This window comes from Hylobates moloch, unplaced genomic scaffold (assembly GCF_009828535.3).
Source record: "Hylobates moloch isolate HMO894 unplaced genomic scaffold, HMol_V3 SCAFFOLD_8, whole genome shotgun sequence".
Classification (NCBI taxonomy): domain Eukaryota; kingdom Metazoa; phylum Chordata; class Mammalia; order Primates; family Hylobatidae; genus Hylobates; species Hylobates moloch.
The window spans coordinates 73,316,927-73,341,959 of record NW_026652283.1 but is presented as its reverse complement, the minus strand read 5'-3'; the positions used below and the strand labels follow the sequence as shown (position 1 = coordinate 73,341,959).

Genomic DNA, 25,033 nt, shown 5'->3' with positions numbered 1-25,033 from the left:
CCTAATTTGATTTTTAAGAATAAAAAGGCTATACTGTTTCTTTTTTAAAAAGAAGTATAATATGGTACTTACATGTCAGCTAATTATTTTAAAATAAAGAAGTACTATTGCTTTAGAAATGAAAAATAAACAGGATAAATAATAAACGGTAAGAGAACTCTTTTCAGTTCAGGCTTCAGGGCAAAACTGTACACCTCTGTACAAGATATGGTGTGAATTTTCTGTGGGGATCTCATGCTTATCAGGCCAAACTTACACATTTAAAAGTCTTAGCCAATTACCATGTATCTATCTGCTCCAGGGGTGAAAGCAGCATCTATGATACCTCTGGTCACTCTCCAAACCATTCACTGCATACTATGAATGCTAGAAAATGAAGACGGATTTGCACAAACTCATGCTGATTACAAAAAATAATAATAATGATACAAGGCCCTTTTTTCTCATTCTAAAACAAGAAGCGCTCGTTTCTTTTATTTTTAAAAATAGTTAAATGCTATCGTTTCAGCACAACCCATTGCACACACATGAACACACACACAAACACACATATGCATGCCTTTCCCTGCCCTTTAGGGAGTTTATCATTAGTACACCACCAGAATTGTTTACCCTACCTAACTTCCCATGTAACTTTGCAAGTTTACCATCAAGGGCTCTGGATTCTGGTCTCAATTCTGACTTGAGCTCACCTAGGGTAATGCATTTGATTTCTGGCTCTCAGACCAGAAAATGTTACCTTCTCAACAGACTGAGACTAGGTTGTTTCTCCAGTCTTTTTCAGTGCCGACATCCTACCCTGCCCCAACTCTGGCTTCGGAATAACTTCAGGGATGAAAGACACATGTGGTTATGACAGAGATCGTTTCATAAACAACAAGGTTACTCTTAGAATTATCTTTAAGAGTATCCTCTTTAGAATGAACTATTGATAAAAGCTACAATATGGATGAGTTTCAATGCATTATGCTAAGTCAAAGAAGCCAGACATGAAAGTCTATCCATATACAGGATGATTCCATTTCTATGACATTCTAGAAAAGGCAAAACTATAAGGCATGGGGAACAAATCGGTGATTGCCAGGGATTGGAGGCTGGGGAGAGAGATTGACCACAAAGGGCAGCACAAGGGAGGATTACAGAAGTGCCCCATGTCATGACTGTGAAGGGGCTTACATTACTTTATGTTTTTGTTAAAACACATAGAACTGTACAGCACAAAAAGTGAATTTCACTATTAGTAAAGTTAAAAAGCAATTAAAAATTATCTTTGTGAAATAATTTCATTTTCTTTCCAAGCTCTTAAAAAATTGAGGAGTTTAGCATTTAAGTTCTGATTTTTTGTATAAAATAATAATTTATTGAGCACCAACAGTGATGGTCAGTTTGTTCATTCAACAAATACCTCTTGAACACCTACTATGCTGAGAAAAATTGAGACTGAATGTAATAGGTGAGCTTATCCTCATTTTAATGATGGGGAAACTGAGGCACAGGATATGTAAGTAACTTGCCAAAGATTAAAAAGACCTTAAGTAACAACACTGAGATTCAAAGCCAGGCTTGTCACAGTTCATGCCCTTAACAAACTAATTATACTGAAGCATGCATGTATGTATGCATAAGTTATGTCTATGTATAAAGTTTTTAAAATAAAAATCAGGTTATACTATAAAGTGGTGTTGAGGGTGTGGGAAAATAGGCATTTTCTGATACTTCTCTGTACATACATATTATAAAGTTTATTTCCATTAACAAAATAGAGAGAATATCTTTCTATATCATTAAATATACTCATCTATAACATCATGTCTACTGGCTGAATTTCCATGTATGAATATACCATCATTTATTTAGTTACTCCTCCACTTGGGAATGCTTTCACTGATCTGGAAAAAAAATGTTTTTAAAGAACTATGCTGTGAACAAGCCTGTAGCTAAAATCAATACCTACATCCTTAATTTTTTCTTAGAATGAATTCCTAGGTAAAGAATCAATAGGTTAAATAGCTCTGGTCAAATGCCACATGTTTGTTTTCCCCTGACTACCTGACATTTCATACCTGCCATCTACCTGTCCCAAAGAACACTCCTGGGCAAGCCCTAAGAAAAGTGTCGGTAACACGGAACTACAGCAAAGGACCTTTGCCTCTATTCCTACCTTCCCACCTGGCCACCCTTGTCCATGCCCTGAGCTGTTCACAAGTTCACAAACATTCCATTTGGAGACAGCCTTTGTGTGTGTATGCCACCCTTCATAAACTTTTATAAATCAGTCTATCGTATGTGACCTTAAGAATTTAACTTCTTATTTTAATACTAAAGAAAGAAATATCTCCACTCCATGTCAATGAATGATATTCATTCAAGCACATCCTGTTTGCTTAGCTTTGCTTCATTCAGACTTTATTCACAAAAAAGCTACAGTATGCAACAGAAACTAAGGAAGACCTCACCCTTGGGAACGAATGACTTACTTCCCTTTGCACCAGAAAGGATGTCTGAGGGAAACAGTAAATACAGTCTGGAAAAGAAGTGAACTTTGTTTAACTCTATTAAATATTTAGAGTATACTTTTAAAATCTCAGACTTGCCATGAAGCTTGCTATATGATAGAATTGCCTAGAGGCTGTAAGAACTTGTGATCTACACCAGAGTTGAGCAAACTACAGCCCATGGGCCAAACTGCCCCACTGCCTGTTTTTGTAAATAAAGTTTTACCGGAACACAGCCATTCCTATTTATTTACTCACTCTAAATCCAAAAAGAACTTTGGACATATTTATTTACTCAATCTATTACATTTCAATTTTCCAGCTAACATTTATTAAGCACCTATAACATGCCAGCACTGTGCTAAGTACTAAGGATAAAAGAATGACTAAGACTCAGTCACTTCCTTTGCTGAACTCAGGGTTTAATGAGGAAAGAGACATAAAGATACAACACCGCATTTTAGGAAATCTTAGGTATTTTATCTAAAATACTACAATCTGAAAGCTGTAATAAAGGCTCATTTCCTATGCATACATTTTTAAATAATCCGAGTCCCCCTAAAATTGTAAAACATCATCAAGACTCCCATTATTTATTTTTTTCTTTATTTTATGAGACAGGGTCTCGCTCTCTTGCCCGGGCTTCAGCGAGTGTCATGATCATGGTTCACTGCAGCCTCGACCTCCTGGACTCCAGCAATCCTCCCACCTCAGCCTCCTGAACAGGTGGAACTACAGGCATGCACTACCATGCCCAACTAATTTTTTTATTTTGTGTAGAGACAGGTCTCACTATGTTCCCCAGGCTGCTCTCAAACTCCTGGGCTCAAGCAATCCTTCCACCTCAGCCACCGTGCCTAGCCTCATGATATTCTGACATGGACTACTTTCTTTAAAAAAAAAAAAATTATTTTATTTTAGGTTCCAGGATACATGTGCAGAACGTGCAGGTTTGTTGCATAGGTTAATGTGTGCCACGGTAGTTTGCTGCACCTACCAATCCATTACCTAGGTATTAGGCCCAGTGTGCATTAGCTATTTTTCCTGATGCTCTCCCTTCCCCTGTGACCCCCCTGCCCCCACTGACTGGTCCTGGTGTGTGTTGTTCCTCTCCCTGTGTCCATGTATTCCCATTGTTCAGCTTCCACTTATGAGTGAGTATATGTGGTGTTTGGTTTTCTGTTCCTGGGTTAGTTTGCTAAGGATGATGGCTTCCAGCTTCATCCATGTCCCTGCAAAGGACATGATTTCATTCCTTTTTATGGCTGCATAGTATTCCATGGTGTATATATACCATATTTTCTTTATCCAGTCTATTATTGACAGGCATTTGGGTCGATTCCATGTCTTTGCTATTATGAATAGTGCTGCAATGAGCATACATGTGCATGTATCTTTATAGCAGAACGATTTCTATTCCTCTGGGTATATACCCAGTAATGGGATTGCTGGGTCAAACAGTATTTCTGGTTCTAGATCCTTGAGGAATCACCACACTGTCTTCCACAGTGGTTGAGCTAATTTACATTCCCATCAACAGTGTAAAAGCATTCCTATTTATCCACAACCTCACCAGCATCTGTTGTTTCTTGACTTTTTAATAATCGCCATTCTAACTGGCATGAGATGGTATCTCATTGTGGTTTTGATTTGCATTTCTCTAATAATCAGTGATGTTGAGCTTTTCTTTGCTTTTCTTCATGTGTTTGTTGGCCACATAAATGTCTTCTTTTGAGAAGTGTCTGTTCATGTCCTTTGCCCACTTTTTGATGGAGTTGTTTTTCTTCTTGCAAATTTGTTTAAGTTCCTTGTAGATTCTGGATATTAGACCTTTGTAAAAGGGGTGGATTGCAAAACTCTTCTCCCATTCTGTAGGTTTTCTGTTCGCTCTGATGATAGTTTCTTTTTCTGTGCAGAAGCTCTTTAGTTTAATTAGATCCCATTTGTTAATTTTTGCTTTTTGTAGCAATTGTTTTTGATGATGTCATCATAAAATCTTTGTCCATGCCTATTTCCTGAATGGTACTGCCTAGATTTTCTTCTAGGGTTTTTATGGTTTGGGGTTTTACATTTAAGTCTTTAATCTACCTTAAGTTAATTTTTGTTAAAGTATAAGAAAGTGGTCCTGTTTCAGTTTTCTGCATATGGCCAATTTTCCCAGCACCATTTATTAAATAAGGAATCTTTTCCCCATTGCTTGTTTTTGTCAGGTTTGTTGAAAATCAGATGGTTGTAGATGTGTGGCATTATTTCTGAGATCTCTATTCTGTTGCATTGGTCTATGTGTCTGTTTTGGTACTTGTACCATGCTGTATTGGTTACCATAGCCTTGTAGTATAGTTTGAAGTCAAGTGGCATGATGCCTCCAGCTTTGTTCTTTTTGCTTAGGATTGTCTTGGCTATATGGGCTTGGGCTCTCTTATGGTTCCATATGAATTTTAAAGCATGTTTTTTCTAATTCTCTGAAGAATGTCAATGGTAGTTTGATGGGAATAGCGCTGAATCTCTAAATTACTTTGGGCAGTATGGCCATTTTCACAATATTAATTCTTCCTATTCACGAGGTTGGAATATTTTTCCATTTGTTTGTGTCCTTTCTTATTTCCTTGAGCAGTGGATTGTAGTTCCCCTTGAAGAGGTCCTTCACATCCCTTGTTAGCTGTTTCCTAGGTATTTTATTCTCTTTGTAGCAATTGCAAATGGAAGTTCATTCATGGCTGTCTGCTTGTCTGTTGTTGGTGTATAGGAATGCTTGTGATTTTGTACATTGATTTTGTATCCTGAGACTTTGCTGAAGTTGCTTATCACCTTAAGGAGCTTTTGAGCTGAGATGATGGAGTTTTCTAGATATAGGATCATGTCATCTGCAAATAGAGACAATTTTACTTCCTCATTTCCTATTTGAATAATTTCTGTCTCTTACCTGATTGCCCTGGTCAAAACTTCCAATACTATGTTGAATAGGAGTGGTGAGAGAGGGTATCCTTGTGTTGTGCCAGCTTTCAAAGGGAATGCTTCCAGCTTTTGCCGATTCATGATATTGGGTGTGGATTTATCATAAATAGCTCTTATTATTTTGAGATATGTTCCACCAATACATAGTTTATTGAGACTTTTTAACATGAAGGGATGTTGAATTTTATCAAAGGCCTTTTCTGCATCTATTGAGATAATCACGTGGTTTTTGTCATTGGTTCTGTTTATGTGATGAATTATGTTTATTGATTTGCGTATGTTGAACCAGACTTGCATCCCAGGGATGAAGCCAACTTGATCATGGCAGCTAAGCTTTTTGATGTGCTGCTGGATTCAGTTTGCCAGTATATTATTACGGATTTTCGCATCGATTTTCATCAGGGGTATTGGCCTGAATTTGTTGTTGTTGTTGTGTCTCTGCCATATTTTGGTATCAGGATGATGCTGGCCTCATAAAATGAGTTAGGGAGAAGTCCTTCCTTTTCAATTGTTTGGAATAGTTTCAGAGGGAATGGTACCAGCTCCTCTTTGTACCTCTGGTAGAATTTGGCTGTGAATCCATCTGTTCCTGGGCTTTTTTTGGTTGGTGGGCTATTTATTACTGCCTCAATTTCAGAACTTGTTATTGGTCTATTCAAGGATTTGACTTCTTCCTGGTTTAGTCTTGGGAAGGTGTACGTGTCCAGGAATTTCTCCATTTCATCTAGATTTTCTAGTTTATTTGCATAGAGGTGTTTGTAGTATTCTCTGATGGTAGTTTGTATTTCTGTGGGGTCAGTGGTGATACCTCCTTTATCATTTTTTATTATGTCTATTTGAGTCTTCTCTTTTTCCTTCTTTATTAGTCTAGCTAGTGGTCCATTTTATTTATTTATTTATTTTTTCAAAAAACCAGCCCCTGGATTCATTGATTTTTTTGAAGGATCTTCTGTGTCTCTATCTCCAACAGTTCTCCTCTGATCTTAGTTATTTCCTGTCTTCTGTTAACTTTTGGATTTGTTTGCTCTTGCTTCTCTAGATCTTTTAGTTTTGATGTTAGGGTGTCAATTTGAGATCTTTCTAGCTTTCTGATGTGGGTATTTAGTGCTATAAATTTCCCTCTTAACACTGCTTTAGCTGTGTTCCTGAGATTCAGGTACATTATCTCTTTGCTCTCATTGGTTTCAAAGAACTTCTTGATTTCTGCCTTAATTTCATTATTTACCCAGGAGTCATTCAGGAGCAGGTTGTTCAATTTCCATGTAGTTGTGTGGTTTAGAGTGAGTTTCTTAATCTTTAATTCTAATTTGGTTGCACTGTGGTCTGAGAGACTGTTATGATTTCAGTTCTTTTGCATTTGCTGAGGAGTGTTTTACTTCCAATTTTGTGATCGATTTTAGAGTAAGTGCCATGTGGCACTGAGAAGAATATATATTCTGTTGTTTTGGGGTGGAGAGTTCTGTAGATATCTATCAGGTCACTTGATCTAGAGCTGAGTTCAAGCCCTGCATATCCTTGTTAATTTTCTGTCTCAATGATCCTATCTAATATTGACAGTTGGATGTTAAGGTCTCCCACTATTATTGTGTGGGAAGACTCCCATTATTTCTATGCTGAGCAGTCAAGGTATTGAAAACTGCTTTAGTTACTAGCAGTGCCACTTTAGTGGACCAGCAGCATTCCTTATCAGTATCCTGTGAACTCTACTAATGTTTACTTGCCTCTGAATTTCCGTGAGAGGTTTGGGAACTCCGAAAATTTATTTTAACATGTACTTATATCAGTTTTCTATTGCTGTATGACAAAATGCCACCAAATGACTTAAAACAACATCCATTTATTAGTTCACAGTTGTGTAAGTCAGAAGTCTGTCAAGGTGTGGCTGGGGTCTCTGCCTGGGGTATTACAAGGGTGAAATCAAGATGTCAGCCAGAAGAGCATCTCTCTGGAGGCTCTAGGGAAAAATTCACTTCCAAATCCATCATATTCATAGTCCCAGGCATTATTCAAAGCACATACAACAGGGAAGTGGGAAAGCTCAGGGGTCCATCTTAGAATTCTATCTACCACAGTACTTTTGTTAGAGTTATAAATGACTTTTATAAACCATAATTGTATTATCTAAGGACTGATTATATGTGGGTGCTACTGCTGATTCTCAAAATCAGCAATCTAAAAAGGAGGTATGATAAAAGTGTTATGACAAAGGCTCCAAATTGCCATATAGTTTGTGCCATTAATTTAGAATACAGCTTCCATGAAGACACTCTGTTTAAAGCAGTTACATATTTTAGTCTGCAAAAGTTGTAGTATAATCAGGTGAGTACAAAGGAACGTACAAAGTACAAAGACTGCAGTATCAGAACAGTAGAAATATGCTATTACCCACAATAACTGTGAAGCAATATGCCCCACAAGAACACATTACCCTTACTTTACATTTATTCTTATGGGAAACTAAAACATGTATTATAGACATTTTGAATCATGGGCATCCCTTACAATATAACATGATAAATGCCAATATAGATATGTGTAAAATTCTTCACAGCAAAGCAGAGTCCATTGGCAAACAAAAGATAAGTAAAAAAAAGACAGAAAATTTTCCTTCCCACATAAATAAGGTTGATTTAAATCAAATGGCCTGGGAGTATGTGGGGAGAAAAACGGAATCATCTGCAGACCGAAATATGTAAAGGCTCAACCGCCTCTAATCCCATTTCAAAAACTATAAGCAATAGCTGGCAGCTTGGATTGACAGATGCGTCAAGATGCCTGTACCCGTTAGGGTAGCAGCCGTGGTCAGGACACTCTGGGCATTTTTATTTTAAATCTTCAAGGAATTTTGCAAGTAATTATAAACAAAACTTTTTTTAAAAAAAAATCCATCATAGTGAAATTGAGTATAGAATATGAGGTCTTAACCCAGAAGCAAATATTTATTTAAAAAAGAATTTGCCTCCCTTGGGTGGGATCAGCTTTTTCATTGAACAAGAATCAATTCTCAGCATGATCTGGCCCTGAACTGCATTTTTAAATAACACTGATAATTGTTATTGCCACTTGCAACTCACAAGGGACTAGAACATTTATAATATAGAAGTCAAAATGACTCTTGAACTTTAATTATAAAATATATTTGATTGCTAGAAGACGTAAAGAATAGAAAAGCTCCCAAATGTGAAATCTGTTTCCTAAGTGGGCCAAGAAAGTGTGGACCAGCTATATCAAATTACTTCTAATTCTACCAAATGCACTGTGCTGCCTCTTCCTGCCAAACCTTCGCAAATGGTATTCTCGCTTTGACTGGACAACTACTCCTAGTCCCTCATCTCTCAATTTAGTCATCATCTTTTCCAGGAAGTCCTCCTTGTTCATCCCACTCCCCTGGCTAGGTGAGGTGCCCCTCCTATGTGTAGTATACCTGGCTGATAGAGCACACATCATACACAGTCCTGTAACTTGCCTATTTAGTAATTTTCTCCATGAGTCTGAGCTCCCAGTGGGCAGAAATTACACCTTCTTCGATAGCATATGTATCCCCAGTACCTTTGAGGCAGCCAGCTCATTACAGATGCTGAATGTGGATTATTGGATGGCTGGACAGCAGGAGGGCAGGCAAACAAACAGGCCAGAGTAGGGCAATGGTGCCTGAGGCCTCATATGCCATAGGGGCACGGAAAGAAGGAAAGGAAAAGTGTAATCAGATTCAGACACTTGAGTACAGCCCAGGCTCTGTCACTAATTGGCTCCATGACCCTACATAAGTCACATCATCCCTCAGGTACTCTATATCTTGAGTGGAGAAATGAAGAGGTTGGACTAGGAGGCTCCATCAAGTCTCTTCCAGGTTTACTGTTGTCTCATGTCTTCCTGTCTTCAAGACTGTCCAGGCTTCATCAGCATAACCAAATTTACATGTCTTTTAAAATCAAATAATATTGGGTTGTGTACACTACAGCCCAAAGGAAGAAAAATGGAGCTATGTGAAGACAGTGCCTGCAGATGCTGAATGAATGGATGAATGAATGGGCAGGCTTCCTTGACTCTCTTTAATTGTTCCATTAGAGGGTGAACTTTCCTAGCTTTGCTTCCTTTGATAATAAAATACCATTTCATCGATGTCATCTCTAGGAGAAGGACAATTTCAAATCCCTTAGAAGAAAAGCAATGTACACAAAGGAGGAGGCTATTGAATTTGTTGCTTCACAAAGGAGCTTAGTTTTACCAAGGAAGCCACAATCTCTATCCAAGAGACATGAAGCACACACAAAGTGGCTTTTGAATATCACTTCATTGGAGCAAAATGGACTTCTAACCAACAGTATCGATCAATTGGTTAAAGTCACCAAGATGATTTTTTCCTAAACCGTCTCACCAACATTGGGGCAAATAATTCCAGCCAAGTGTAGCAGCCATGCACTGTTGGTGATTATTTGCCCTGTGGAATTTAATTGGCACTAGAACCCTTGGCATCACCTTCGCACCATGATGAAGACACACTGTATTGGATGTGAGGGCGATCTGGCTGCAACATCTGTCACCCCATTGATGGCCAGGGTTGATTCAGCTGATCTGGCTGGTAGGCGGGTGTCCCCTTCCTCCCTCACCGCTCCATGTGCATCCCTCCCAAAGCTACGTGCTTGGTCAAAGAGGACGACCATCCCCAATAGAGGAGGACCGATCTTCAGTCAAGGGCATACGAGTAGCTGTGCTCCCCTGTTAGAACCTCCAAGCAAGCTGTCAAGACACACTGTATTAAAGGATGCAAGAGCAAAGATGCTTATTCTTAGGTCCGGTGACATACTGCTACCCTACCAACACAAAATACATATGAATAACTTTCTGTGTAATATATTAAGTTAGATTTTTGTTATATTTTCCAAACCAAGAAAGACACTGTTCAAAAGAAATTTGGCAAATCACAAACACTCACCTGGATTATACTTTTTAATTGCAAATTTTTAGGCACTGTATTAGTTAAATCTACATCCAATCTATATTGAACAGAAAATTTTACCCTATCCCAAATGACTAGATCAAATGTATGAAAAGATAAATTTAATGTGAATATAGAAATAAGATTTTCAACCCAAAAGGTTGATAAAATAAAGTGTTTTTATTTTCAGTCAGGAAAAAAAGTCATCTTAAAGGTCACTATTTTTCAAATGACTGTAATGCTGGTATTAAGCCAAAGAAATTTAAACTGGATGTTATCTGCTGGGTGAGCTGTCTCTGTTCTGTCTTAATCAGATGCTTTATTCCTATTACATGTTCCCTCTACTACACCTGACTAGCACCCTCCTAACAAATTAGTTGATATCATGATAAGAACGGTCAGATCAGTTTTAATAATTGCAAATAATTTTCAGGGTTCAAGAGTGTCATATACACTCATATCTATAAGTATAGATTACTATATGTGAAAATTATTAGACAGAAATAGTAACAGTCCAAACACCATACACACTCATGTGCGCACACACAAACATACACGAGACATTCAACTCTGTAAGCTGCCTACAATAATGCTAGAGAAAAAGTGCAGGTAAAAATGTTATGCATTTCAACTGAGATAATACTGAAAGGTGGGAGAAAGGTCTGTTATACTAAGTAAAAACTTTTAAGAAATGCTACCTCAAGGCAGGGGGCCTAGAGAACCAAGATCAGTAGTGATCCTTACACAAGAAGGAAAGGACTCCTGTAGACCAGGCCTTCTCTGGATGATTATTTATTGGGGGGCAGAAGTGTCCTCTGCATATTAGGACATTTAGCAGCACCCCTGGAATAGACCTTACCCATGAGATGCTTATAGCATCCTCCCAGCTACAGCAACCAAAAATATCTCCAGACATTAGCAAATGTTCCCAGGGGAGTAGGGAGGTTCTAAGCCTCAGTTACAGCCCCTGGTTAAGAACCTCTGCCTTAGACCCATGGCCACCCTAGTTGTGATCCCAACCCCTGGGACGCCAGGCTAGTTTCTGGCTTCAGATGCAAAGTGAGCTTGCCTACACCAAGGAGGTCAGACCTACGTGAACAGCTCACTGCAAAGTGGAGCAGCTTCCTAGACCGTTTCCTCTCTGGACTTGGCAAGGAATGAGGGATCTCCCAACTCAAGAGTTCACCTTTGACTAGTCCAGGAAAGCTGCTTACATGTCTCAAATCATCTTTTGAGGTCTCTCTCAGTCCTTTAAGCCAACAACCAAATGAAAGTGAAACTACCAACAGAGCAAACACGTCAATCCTTTAAAAATGAAGCAGCAAAACAATCTTAGAATGGTACATAAAGAGTTTCTGGCGGAAGAAAAATTAAACAGATATTGAAAGCCACCACAATCTTTTTTTTTCCTACATATAACTTATCATATTTTTAAATACAGACCTGGTGTTATATTTTATTCATGTAATTCATTCCCCACTTTTTAAAATTACATTATTTAGTGGCTGCATCTCTGCTGGTTTTGTCCTAAAAAGAGGGGTTCTTATATATCAACCTCAGGTATGTTGCTCAAATTGTAGTTTAGCTAATCTGTAAAAGTTAATGATCCCACTTGTCTCATGAGGGAAGCAGGATCATAAACTAGGAAAAACACCAGAATAGTGTGGTGGTTAAGAATAGCTCCATCCCTTCCTGCCACGTCACTCTGAATGAGTTCCTCTCTAAACCACAGTCTCTCATTTTAAAAACCAGCATTATGATAGTGCCTATAAGCCATTAGGTCTGTTACAAGAATGCATAACCTAAGGATGCAAATCACTTAGTGCAGTGTCTGGTATACAGTAAGGGTTCAACAGATAGTATATAATATAATCATTTTATTATAAAAATAATTATTTTCATGGTCATAATTGGAAATGACCACATATAACCAGAAATTTCATTGTATCACTCTCATAAAATATCACCTTCCTAACAGTCCAACAAATTAGAAGTGAGAACTCGAGAAGGAAGCATTCTCTTTCAGAATAAGATTATATTCTCTGTAAATACCACATTTCTTTTTATTAAAAAGGAAAATGAAGGAAGAATGGCAAAACATGCTTCCTCAAACCTTCATCCCTTTTTACCTTCCTAGGGTAATAGAACCAAGGCTGGAGATGTTAGATGTGGGTAGAGCAACAGCCATTTCCTCATCTGTGTTTTATTATTCATGGTATGGTTCCATCTTGCAGCCTACACAGAACATACCGTGCTGGGAACAAGAGTGGGTTTGACATTTTGCTGGGGCAAATGACTCTCCTCAGAGCTAACAATATTCTTGGGTGAGAAGTAGATCTCAAAGCAATTTCTCCTCTCCCAAGTTCTCATTCATTGAGAATTTGCTGAGCTCATTTATTCACTCAATGCACATTGATCAAGGAGCATCACATGCCAAGAATTTTACGAGAAGCTAGAGGTATCTTGATGATTATGGTTGGGGCACTCAAGCCCTGAGAGGGAAGCCAACATTCACCAAAGGGATGCATAATTCCAAACTGAGCCAAGAAATAGTTCTCTAAGAGTGTAAAACCTCCCCCAGACTGCAGTGTCAGCAAAGACTTCCCTGAGTAAGTGACATAAAAACAGAGCAGAAAGCTCAAGTGTAAAGCTTGGAGTCACACATCCCAGACTCATAAAGGGAGGGTCTGATTAGATCCTGCCAATGAGAGTCAGTTGTGTGAAGTTTGGAGCTCTGTCCCAGGACTGTGACTCTTGACTGACAGTGCAATGTGAGGGCAGAGGAAAGAGGATGAGGGAGAGCAGCTGTCAACAGAAAAGACAGGTGACCAGACACTCCTGGTTATGAAATCACAGTGGTGTTTGCATTCTCTTGGTCTCTTAGGGCTGCCCTGGTTCGTGATCATCCCCAATCTAGTTCTACAGACCAGGTATTGGGACCCTGGATATTCTTACAAAAAATTCCCTTTTGCTTAAGGTAGCCAGAAATGGCTTCTGCTGTTTGCATCCATCAAGTGATTTCCTTCTGGTAACGTGCCATATGTTGTTCTCCACTGCACTTATATTTAGGATTATGCATGTCTGTCTCCACAACTAGACTGTCAGTTTCTTGAGGACTGGAGATTGTCTCATTTCTCCCTGAACCTCCAGGACCTAGAGTGGTGACTGACTGACACATAGGAAACACTCAGTAAACGTGAAATGAATATGATTTTGCACATGTTCAAAAAATTAGGAGGTTTGCCAATAATAAGTATAAAAGCTCAACTAGATGTTTAAACACTGAGAAAGAGCTCAAGTGAGTCAAAAAGTCCTCCACACTTTACTTCAATTTTACACTAACACAGAAATCTCTATGTTCTGTATCTATCTTCTCAGGTATTACTATAAAATTTTTTTTTCTAGAAGAAACTCAGTAATCCCACAGTGTCCTTACCCCTGAGGTTATCATCACTCAGAATTTTCACTACCATACTTCCAAATAGGTAAAATCAAACTGCTGAAGTGGAAAGGTCCACATACACCACTCCCAGGAGCCAACTCCATCCACCCCTCTCTGCCTTTTCCAAGCCACAGGGCAATCCACAAAGTTCAGTAGGCAGCCAGTGGACTTGGCTTCCAGAGAGATCGCCATCTGTTTTTCTACCTTTAATAAATAAAGTACCTCTGCTCTATAAATTCACATTGCTTATGGGACTAAGGCCTAGAATGAAAATGGAGATAGAATTTTTGTCCAATTTTAATGGGTTTAAAAAAAAATTCGTGGGTTGCAAGTTTATGCTGTAAGAATCTACGTGCTGCATAACAGTCTGAATTTGATCGGGTTCAAATAACGCTACCATGTCCTAAAATCCTGGGCATTATACACTTTCCAAATGTACAATGTCATCAAGGTTTTATGACATTTCCTACAAAAACTCAATAGTCAGGTAGCACTTCATCAGTTACAGTTTAAATTCAGGTATGGAAACAGAAAACTATGGCTGCAGCATGGAAACCATACCGCTCTTCTGATTTCGGTGTCATAGCCCCATGGGAATATTTCACTAAACACTTTTCATATATGTGCATTTTTGTCCCCTGCTAAGAGAACTCCATGTCTTGGAATTACAGAGTACAGCCAAAAGTATGTTGGTGGGGCCAAAAATCCACTCTAGTTGATCTCTGTCTTCCTACAAAAGCTTCATCAGAGATGCTCCTCCACCTGGGGTTTTCTGTTTATTCAGTCTCACTTCCTTCTTCAAGTGATGAAATGCTGAGAGCATCATGTCCATGCCTGTCTACATGGCTTATGGAGCACACAAGACTTCTGAGACCCAGAGCTCTGAAGGCAAAGCTGACAGATACGAAATGCAAGCCTAGCTTTGCCAGGGTAAATATGGCCAGGAAAGGAGCATACCTAGTTCTACTGGCATCAAAACAGGGTTGCAAAAGAGTCTATGAGAAAGAAATATTAAGTAATACTGCATGTCTGACATTGACATGAGCTTATTATTCTCACATGCCAACACACCCTAATCCAAAGCTTATGCTATTCCAATCCAAGCCTGCCCTAAAACATCCAATTATGCTGAATGTAGTGTAAACTCCAAGGAGTCTCCAGACTTAAAGACAATGTTTCATTGGCCCATTCGTTTTTGTATTATTTCTACATTTTGAGTCAGCTTCTAAATCATATGCATCACTTCTCTAGGGATTATTTCCCTTTCACATTGCAGGTATAATAGAGCTCCTGTGGCTTTGCTATGTTGCCAGTGGCTTTATTTCCTCCCCAAATGTATTGGTAAACTTGGTTTAAAAACCTGAAGCTGAGCAACCTCTCCAAATAAACATGAAACATTTCCAAAGCCATTATTTACATGACCTAAACAAGTGATATCATAATCATGTTGCCAAAAGGAGCCATAATATACAACTGGTTTTGTTCTAGAACTTCAAAACTGGTTCCCAAACCTTTGAGTTTGGCTGTGGAGGAAAGTTTAAAATTCTGCAAAACATTTGCATTGGCAAAAGTGGTCATTTGCCACTTATGCATTGGAAGTGCCATCCCAAAATATTCACTGAGAAAACTGTTGTCATTTATTCCTCAAGAATGAGCGCACTTAGTCTCAACTTCTGACAAAATGAACAAGTGTGATATTTTTCCTTGATTCACTCTCACACCTGGTGTCATTATCCTAAAAAGTGGAATAAAAAAAAAGGCTTATTCTCTTAATTTACATTAATTATTTTATTATATATTCCTAAAGACAAAAAACACTTTTATCTAGGCTATGTGACCTTGGGCAAGCTTACCATAAGCCTCAATATTCCACAATTCCTTAGATTAATAATTGTGCCCATCTCACTAGATAGTGGTCAAGAGTAAGTAAACAGTACATGTAACAAGCACTATTTACATGAGTAAACAGAGTAGTCAGCACACAGTGTTCAATATAAGTAAGTTCAATAAATGTCAGCTTTTGTTATTATTTGCAGCTGGAGATTTTAAATGAAAAATCTTCTTTTGAATCCTTAGAACATGCTCCAAGACAGGCTACTACAACCATCTCTCTGTTATTCCCACGTACCATAGACAGCCCCTTTGATTCAAGGGTCCTTAGTAATCTCTGCTCAGCTCTCTTCTAAATTTCTGTGTCTATTAGCTAGTGCTACAAGAGGAGGATCCAATGACCAGGACCTTGTCCATGAAGAGCTCTACAGAAATGAATTAATAATATGATTCATCAAATCACCAATATCCTGAGAGTTTCTAACAAATGCGGTGTCTCTACTTTTAACTCTTTGGTAAAGCCTCTATAATTTGGTTTGAATCTAGCTTTGTTTTTAAAATGTGACAGACACTATTCTGTACATGAATGTACCATTTAGGCTCTGGCTGACCATAACGGAACAGGAAGAGACTCACTGGCTCTCAGAGTTTAAGAAAGATTAGAGAACTCACTTATGAAAAGTCAAAAGCATGGGGAATATCCTAATAGATATCAGAATGCATTGATAATCTAATCACAGCCTCTGCACCGAAACAAACGAATGCCAGCTATTGTTGTCATCTTTGCATAGCTCGGTCCTTAAATCAAATTCACAAGAACAAGTGCTCCTGGCAGTAGGGGGTGAGCAGGTAATATAACCTTGGCCAATCAAATGCTCCTACCCAAGACTTTAACTCTGGAGCAAGTTCATTTATCCATTCATTCAACAAATATTTATTAAGCATTTAGTATCTTTTGGGTACTAAAGATATGGGAGAAAAGTCTGCCTTTTTGGAATTTATATTCTAGTAATATGAATGAACAATATATATATTTAAATATATATTTGTTTATATTATATAAATTTTAAAAATATATATACACATACAAACACATTTGTCAGATGGTTAAAAGTTCTAATTAAAAAAATAAAACTGGATGAGAGAAGACAGTGGGCAGGAATGTGGGTGGTCATGCGATTTTATGCAGGATGGACAAAAAAAGCCTGTAACAAAGCACTATTTGAACAGAGACCTGAAAGAAGCAAAGGCATGAGCCATGTGGCTATTTCGAGCAGTTCTGTCAATAGGAACATAATGTGAGTCACATAGGTAATTTTAAGCTTTCTAGTAATTATATTAAAAAAATAAAAAGAAACAGGTGAAATTCATTTTCATTTACCCAATATGTCCAAAATATTTTCATTTCAACATATAATCAAACTAAAAAATGATTCACGAGAGAGCTTCCATTTTTTTCGTAATAAGTCTTCCAAATCTGATGTGCACTTCACACTTGCAGCACATCTCAGTCAAGCCTTAATCGCTACATGTGGCTCGTGACTACCACAATGGGCAGCACGGGCTCAGAATGAGAGTGTCCCCGTAAAGGCTACAGTAAATGTCAGGTACCAAGAGAGCTTGCCTCACGTGTCTGCAGAAGAACACAAAGGCCACAGTGACTGATGCAGTGTGAGCAAAGGGGAAGGCAGTGAGACAGGAGGCCAGACTGGCCAGAGGGTGTCCTGCAGGGTGTCCTGGGCCTTCCACTGTTACTCTGAGTGACAATGGAAGCCAATGGAGGTGGAGACAGCTCCATGGACCTCTGACCTGTGCAGCTGCACAGGTCCCTATGCTTGGTTTAATGCTCTGAGGTTACCATCCTGAAATTCTCAATTTGGGGACAGGGGCATCATGTTTACATTATGCAATGGACCCCCAAAATTATGTAATTGGTTGTGACTGGAGAGTTTTTATCAGAGAGTGACATGAACTGTCTTATGCATTATAAGGATTAATCCAGTTTCTGTGTTAAGAATAGGCTGTAGGAAACATGACAAGAAAAACATCTGGAACGCTGTAGATCAACGCCAGGTGAGAAATGATGATGGCAGGTGACACATAGAGCAGGGGACAGTTAGTTCCATTTGCTGCAGCAGAGCACCTGACAATATGCCTGTGGATGGCAGCATCCAGGCCAGAGGCCCCTGCAGCCCACCAATGATTTCCACCTAGTTTTCACTCTGGCCCCATGTTCATCTGAGAGCCTTGCATCTTCCCAGCACATTTTATTTTTTTTTTGTAAAAGAGCAGCCATTGGTTTCTCTTCTCACCCACCCTTTTACTAAGAGAAGGCAGGATACTCAAGGGTCCCACTAAAACTATATACAGTAGCAAATAGGAATTCTCCAAAAGAAAATAGGGATGCTATCACAAAATCAAGGTCCCCTATAAGGGAGAAATCGAGCTGCTAAAGGAAGGAGGGAAGAGCCCTAACAAGGTCGAGCATCTTCTGTGTTGCATCACTGTGGCTGGGAATTATTATACATTCTTTCCATTGATTCCAATTAAGTAATGGGTGTAAAACATTACCCCTGCCTCCCAAAAATCTATGTGGGCTTCGCAGAATAGGATCTACCACAGTTTATGTGAATATCAAATGTATCTAAAATACATTCAGGACCCACAAATACATTGCTAACTCTCAGTAAGGAAGAAAAAATTAACTTTTGGGACCTTTGGTTATTTTAGATTTGTATCTAAATTTGTACAATTCTCTCTATGTTTAAGCTGGCGAATAAAAAATAATCATCACTATTTAGTTTCCAGGTAATCAAATAGAAAATTCATCAAGCAATGCTAATATTGACATGATACAACTACCAGTAAGTGAAATATCAGTATGAAAATCAGCCTATACTTCCTAATCTAAGATTCATAAAAGATCACTTATTTTCCATGTGCTCAAAATTTTTCTAAAATGACGAAACATGGATGATACCCCACTTGAAGGGCTTATGTCAGCTACTCACCTTTTTCTGAAGAACATTGATTTTTCTTTCCTTCACTTCTAACATATCTTTCATGTCACGAATCTCACCGGCCAGTGTCCCCTTCTCTTCTGTGAGGTCCTGCAGCTGTTTTGTTTTTTTATTGAGGAAAGATTCTTTTTCTTCCAGTCGTAATCTCAGCGCATCTACCTGAAACCAGGAAAACGACAGAAGGATGTGGTTTTACAGAAAGGTCATCAATAACCATCAATTGTGCCCTTTGAGGAGGCAGGGCAGCAGCATGTTTACTGAGCAAGGCACAATGGAACCACTGCTCATGGCACCTTACTGCCCTGAATTTTAACAGCCTACATCCTTCTTAAAGCCCTATTGTGTGCACATCTCAATAGTGATACTTTAAAAAAAAATAAGACTTCTATGAAATAAGACATTATGAAATAGTAGTAGGTGTCTATGTTTGTTCCCCTACTACAACATGTTTGTTTAAGCTTGGAAACAAAGCACATCAATACTCCCATGTCTCTCTGAGAGTCCGGGGAGGATAAAATACTGCTCAAGTTTTGCAGCATCGCCCTGAAATACGGAGAACACAATGAGCCATGCCATGGACATCCGGAGGAACAAGATTGACATGTAGAGAAACACTCCTAAATTAGAAAAATACATGTTGCCAAGAGGACACTCATGCTGCTGGAGGAAGAAAATAAGATAGGAATGAAACACCATTCTCCAGCCTCATGAAAGACTGCTTTCCAAAGACTTTTAAAGAAAAAAAAAAGACAAAGCATACAAAAAAAAAATTCCTCTTTGTAACTCAGCTCTAAAGTTTAAAAAAATTATAATTCCTGCTTTTCAAGTGTTGTTAATAAAAAAGAAAATATGTTTTATTTTTTCTAATTTAACATTCTGAAGCCCATGTGCAAAGAAAGGTCTATTTCTAGACTACTCAGACTAGATCATAGAAAAATATCACTGGGGTGGTAAAAAAAAAATGAGACAACAAAAAGAATATGAAGACCATCAGAATATCATTTTGAGTTAATTTTCTGTAGCATTTTAAAATTGCACTTTTTTGATATACAACACCATATTTGCAACCACGTTTATAAATGTACACTAATCCAGTCTTAAAATGCAACTGTGACAAACACTTTATTTGAAGGATTATTGTCCTTAATTATTGACAATGACAGACTATGAGATTTCCAAGAGTCTTGTTCTCAGCTAAACAATGACATTCAATAAGTTACTCCCAAGGCATTTACTTTTTTTATTCGATATATATATATATATATAAAGATTAGGATCCTTTGCCACAATAATTTTGCTGCCACTTCAGCAGATACTACTGTTATGGTCTGAATGTGTTGCTCAAAATTCGTAAATTGAAATCAAATCCCCAATACAATAATATTAAAAGGTGGGGCCTTTAGGAGGTGATCAGGTCATGACGGCAAAGTGCCTCATGAATGGGACTAATTGCTATATAAAAGAAGCCCAAAGGAATTCATTCACCCCTTCCACCATGTGAGAACACAGCATGATGGCACCATATATGAAGCATCGATTGATCTCTCATCAGCCAAGAAATCTGCTGATGCCTTGATTTTGGACTTTCCAGCCTCTGCAACTGTAAGACATAAATTTCTGTTGTTTATAAGCCACCCAGTCTTGGTGCTTTGTTCTAGCAGCCTGAATGAACTCAGACAACCATCATGATTTATTTTTTCTGGATCATTAAAGACACCTTAACATGTGATTTTATGTCAAAGCCAGGGTTAGAACCATCCAGGAACCAACTCTTCAAGGATCAGTCCTGATCCCTTTGGCAAAGGATGTATGAAGTAACTCTTTGTCAGTCCCCTTGATGTGGGAAAGGAATATGTTAAGTTTACTACAACAAATCAAAATTACATAAGATCATATAGAACAGGGGTCCCCAACCCTCAGACCAGTCCCGGTCCAGGGCCTGTTAGGAACCAGGCCACACAGCAGGAGGTGAGTGTCGGTCGAGCATTACCACCTGAGCTCTGCCTCCTGCCAGATCAACAGTGACATTAGATTTTCATAGAATCTAATGAACCTAGATCCCTCACATGTGCAGTTCACAATAGGGTTCACTCTCCTATGACAGTCTAATGCCTGATGATCTGAGGTGGAACAGTTTCATTCCTAAACCATCCCCCATACCCCACACCTCTTCATCTGTGGAAAAACTGTCTTCCACAAAACCGGTCACTGGTGCCAAAAAGGTTGGGGACTGCTGATATAGACAGTGTAAGAGACACGTCCACAAAATGATTTTTATAGAGATGCCCACAGCAACATTGTTCATAATGGATCACACAGGAAACAACACAAATGTCTATCAGTAAATGAATGGATAAATAAAATGGTGGTGTATTTATATGGAATATTATCTATCCCTAAAAAGGAGTGACCTGCAGATATACACAATAACATAGGTGAACCTCAAAAGCATCCTGAGTGAAAGAATCTAGAGGATTTATGGCATGACTGTGTTTCCATTTCTGTGAAATTCTAAAAGAGGTGAAAATAATCTAGGAGGTGACAGAAATGAGAGCAACAGTTGCCTGGGGTAGAAGGTGGGAAGGGCTGATTATAAAGGGACAGGAGGGTATTTTTTATTCTCTAAATTGATTAGGGAGAGTGGAGAACAGTTGCCTGGTGTACAACATTGTCAAAACTCTTTGAACTGTACAATTTAATAATTTATACTTTGATATACAGTTATAATTTGTATTTCAATAAATTTGAAAAATATATGAATACATAACTAAGAAGTAACAAATATCTTACAACAATGCCTTTCATGAAAGACAGAGGTCAAAACAAAACAAAACACCAACCTGGGAACTAAATTACCTTATAACACAACTGGGAGAATGAAGTGGGGATTGGATAAGGTTCCTATGGGCGATGAGGTATTGAGGTGATGAGGTATTGGGGTGATGGAAGGACTTAATCTTCACCCTCCATAGCAGGAAGTCAACAGATAGTAGCTACACCAGCAATCAGGAAGCACAGAAGCAAGTAGGTTATTTAGAGATATCAAAATAACTGAACAAGAAGAGTTAAAACGATTTGTCTTAGGGAAAAAAAATGGACAGGGGAAGTAGAGGATTGCTGCATCTCATAACAAAAATTTTCAAACATTTTGCTTCCTTATCCTGTAGGCAAGTAAAATTTGAATGGAAAGAAAAAAAAAGAATAAAGAAATCAAAAACAAAAATGATACAAGAATGCCATAAGAAACCAATAGAAGATATACAAATACCCAACAAACATACGAAAAATGCTTAACATCACTAATCATCAGGGAAATGCAAATCAAAACCACAGTGAGAATACCACCTTATCCCAGCCAGAATTGCTATTGTTAAAAAGTCAAAAAACAATAGATGTTGGCTTGGATGTGGTGGAAAGGGAATGCTTATACACTGCTGGTGGGAATGTAAATTAGTAAAACCTCTATGGAAAACAACATGGAGATTTCTCAAATAACTAAAAGTCAATCTACTATTCCATCCCACTACTGGGTATCTACCCAAAAGGAAAGAAGTCATTGCATCATACAGATACTTACATGTGTATGTTTATCACAGCACAATTCACAATTGCAAATATATGGAATCAACCTATGTGCCTGTCAAAGAATAAGTAGATAAGAGTAGATAAAGTATGATAATATATAAGATATATATATGATAAGAATGAAATAATGTCTTCTGCAGCAACCTGGATGGAACTGCAGGCCATCATTCTAAGTGAAGTAACTCAGGAATGGAAAACCAAATACTGCATGTTCTCACTTGTAAGTGGGAACTAAGTTCTAGGTACTGCATGTTCTCACTTGTAAGTGGGAACTAAGTTCTGGATACACAGAGGCATGTGAAGTGGTATAATGGACATTGGAGACTTAGAAGCAGGAACGTGTGAGGAGGATGAGGAATAAAAAACTACCTACTGGGTGCAAGGTACACTACTCAGGTGATGGGTACACTAAAATCCCAGACTTCACTGCTATACGATGTACTCATGTAACCAAAAACTACCTATACCTCTAAAGATACTGAAATTTAAAAATTAAAAAAAAAAAAAAGTACAGGGCAGCAGAGGGTGGCATTTAAAAGAAAAAAAAAGCCAATAGGAACAATAGAAAGAGGACACTTAGGTTTTTAGGACTGGTTCTGCTTTTATCTGCCTGAGAGGATCAGGACAGATAACTCTCATTTCCCCTCCCCAGCCTTTCAGCCTCAGTTTCTCCATCTATAAAACCAAGAGGTGTGAACAGATCATACCTGACATCTTAGGATTTTTAAAAGCAGGAATCCGTTTTTGGTAGAATGTGTCAGGGAAGGATGATGATATTAGCGATAAAGAAAAATTATTGGAGTAGAATATCCTTTTGTTGCTCCTTGCCAAGAAAGGGGTGCCTAAGTTGTGTTTCTAAAGGTCAAAGGTGACAGGGAAGTGGGGGGAGTAGAGAGTTTTTCCAGTTTCTGCTCCAGTGAGAAGGATGAAGCTGGGAGGTCCCAGTAGGGGAAGGGGTGGTCACAGATGTGTGGAGCCCCCAAGCCCTAATGGCCCTGACTGCATTACAAGAGAGGGTGGACATTCTGTGACTGGGGAGGAGAACAGCAGATTCTTCAAATAGCTGATAGCTGTGCCTCTTCTCACATAATAGCCAGAAAGATATAGGGCCTGGGAAGGTGGAGGGGTACTCATGTCCTGGGGATCTTCCTCTTCCTAAATGAAAATTCATGACAGGTGCACTAAAGATAATGCCCTAAAGATGGGCCACAGATTCTCATGTGGCCCATTTTTGTTTAAAGTTACCTTCATCTACCAACCTGGCATAACAGCACTCTCCTCTTTGGGTTTTCATTATATCTGGTGAAAAAATATGATTTTTGAGTTTATGCACAAACATAGGCATTTGGTGGATTATTGGAAAATTGGCAGAACATGCTGAACACTCTGGATTATAGCAGTGGTTATAAAGGGGTTACAATCAATTGTAGATATTCGCACATGGGTTTACCAGGACTCAGCGTGATTCTGAGAAGAAACACATGACTGAGGTCCCATTTGCCCTGCATCCTACCTATCAAAGCTGGATGGTCTATATCTGGACTAAAGGAAATGCCTAATATCCAAACTGTGATATAAATAAATTACAATATGGGAGGTAATGAGTGGTGCTGGAGAGAGTTTAGAAAAAGACACTCTGTAATCATGAGAGAGAGAGTCAAGGGCTCTTAAAATTATTTGGTGTTGAGTGAAGAGGCAGAGAAAAATATTCCATATACCCAAACATTTTAACTTTTATGTCTCTATCTGATGTTGGAATATAATCTAGACTTTAAGGCTTAACATTTATAGCACCTTCTCGCCATGTGTGATCTATCAGTGCCCTGTTGCATCTTCCCAAGCCCAGAAGAGATAAAAAAAAACCCTAGCCGTGAGAATATTTCTCCAGGAACAAAATGGAGAGCAAGGACGGTTGTGATCAGCACGTTACTCAAACACCCAAATTCAACACGGCAGGAGGGAGCCTGTGCCAGCTGAGGTCTTCTGTTTGGGGGTTTATTTTCCATGCACTGGAAAGTGTGTGCTTAACTTCAAAGGAATTTGGGTCGTGCCTTTCAATCACCTTCACTCTATCTTTAAAGCTTTGCACTAGAAATGGGCTTCAGGGTCTTCTTTTTTTTTTTTTTTTTAAGATGAAACTTTGACATGAACCACAGGCAATTCACAAGCAACATTGGCCCAGTGTGCAGTAAGCGAGTATGACATCATCTCTAAAGTCAAATATGAAATTCCAGATGGTGCAAAACCACAAGCAGGCACACAAGCCTTTGGATGCACCGAAGTTTAAATACAGGGAAGATAAGGCAAGAAAAAATGCATTCTATTAAAAATTAGAATATCTAGTTCCAAATTAGGTATCAATGACTGAAATTAAAGTTCCCGTCACTAATATTCTGACTCCACTCAACAGAGTACATCACTTAAAACAGAATCAGAAAAGCCTGAAGTCTAGATTATACTCCAACATCAGGTAGAGACATAAAGTTAAAATGTTTAGGTATATGGAATACCTTTCTCTGCCTCTTCACTCAACACCAAATAATTTTAAGGGCCCTTGACTCTCTATCTTAAACTTTGGCAGTTGACTCAATAATAAAACTTGGCAAAGCAAAGAGCACCATCGTTTCCCAGAAAAACAAAAGAAAATTAGAACTGTATGATACAGTCAGTGCACAAAGACCCAGAAGGTTGAATTTCCAATTTTTACATATGACTTAACCACATGGGAACTAGTCATCTAATGTTAAAACTAGAACAATCTTTCCAT

At 38.5% G+C, this 25,033-nt stretch overlaps 1 protein-coding gene across 8 annotated transcripts in view; it reads right to left on the bottom strand.

Annotated features, from left to right (window-relative positions):
• ERC2 (ELKS/RAB6-interacting/CAST family member 2) overlaps positions 1-25,033 on the bottom strand; it is a 901,662-nt gene that overhangs the window by 566,531 nt on the left and 310,098 nt on the right. For all 8 annotated transcript variants that reach the window (XR_009214386.1, XM_058441964.1, XM_058441966.1 and 5 more), the window contains one exon: positions 18,673-18,840. Coding sequence is in view for 7 of the 8 variants with exons in the window: in XM_058441964.1 (XP_058297947.1) it covers positions 18,673-18,840 (168 nt within the window). In the remaining variant the exon portion in view is untranslated. The remainder of the gene's footprint in view (positions 1-18,672; positions 18,841-25,033) is intronic.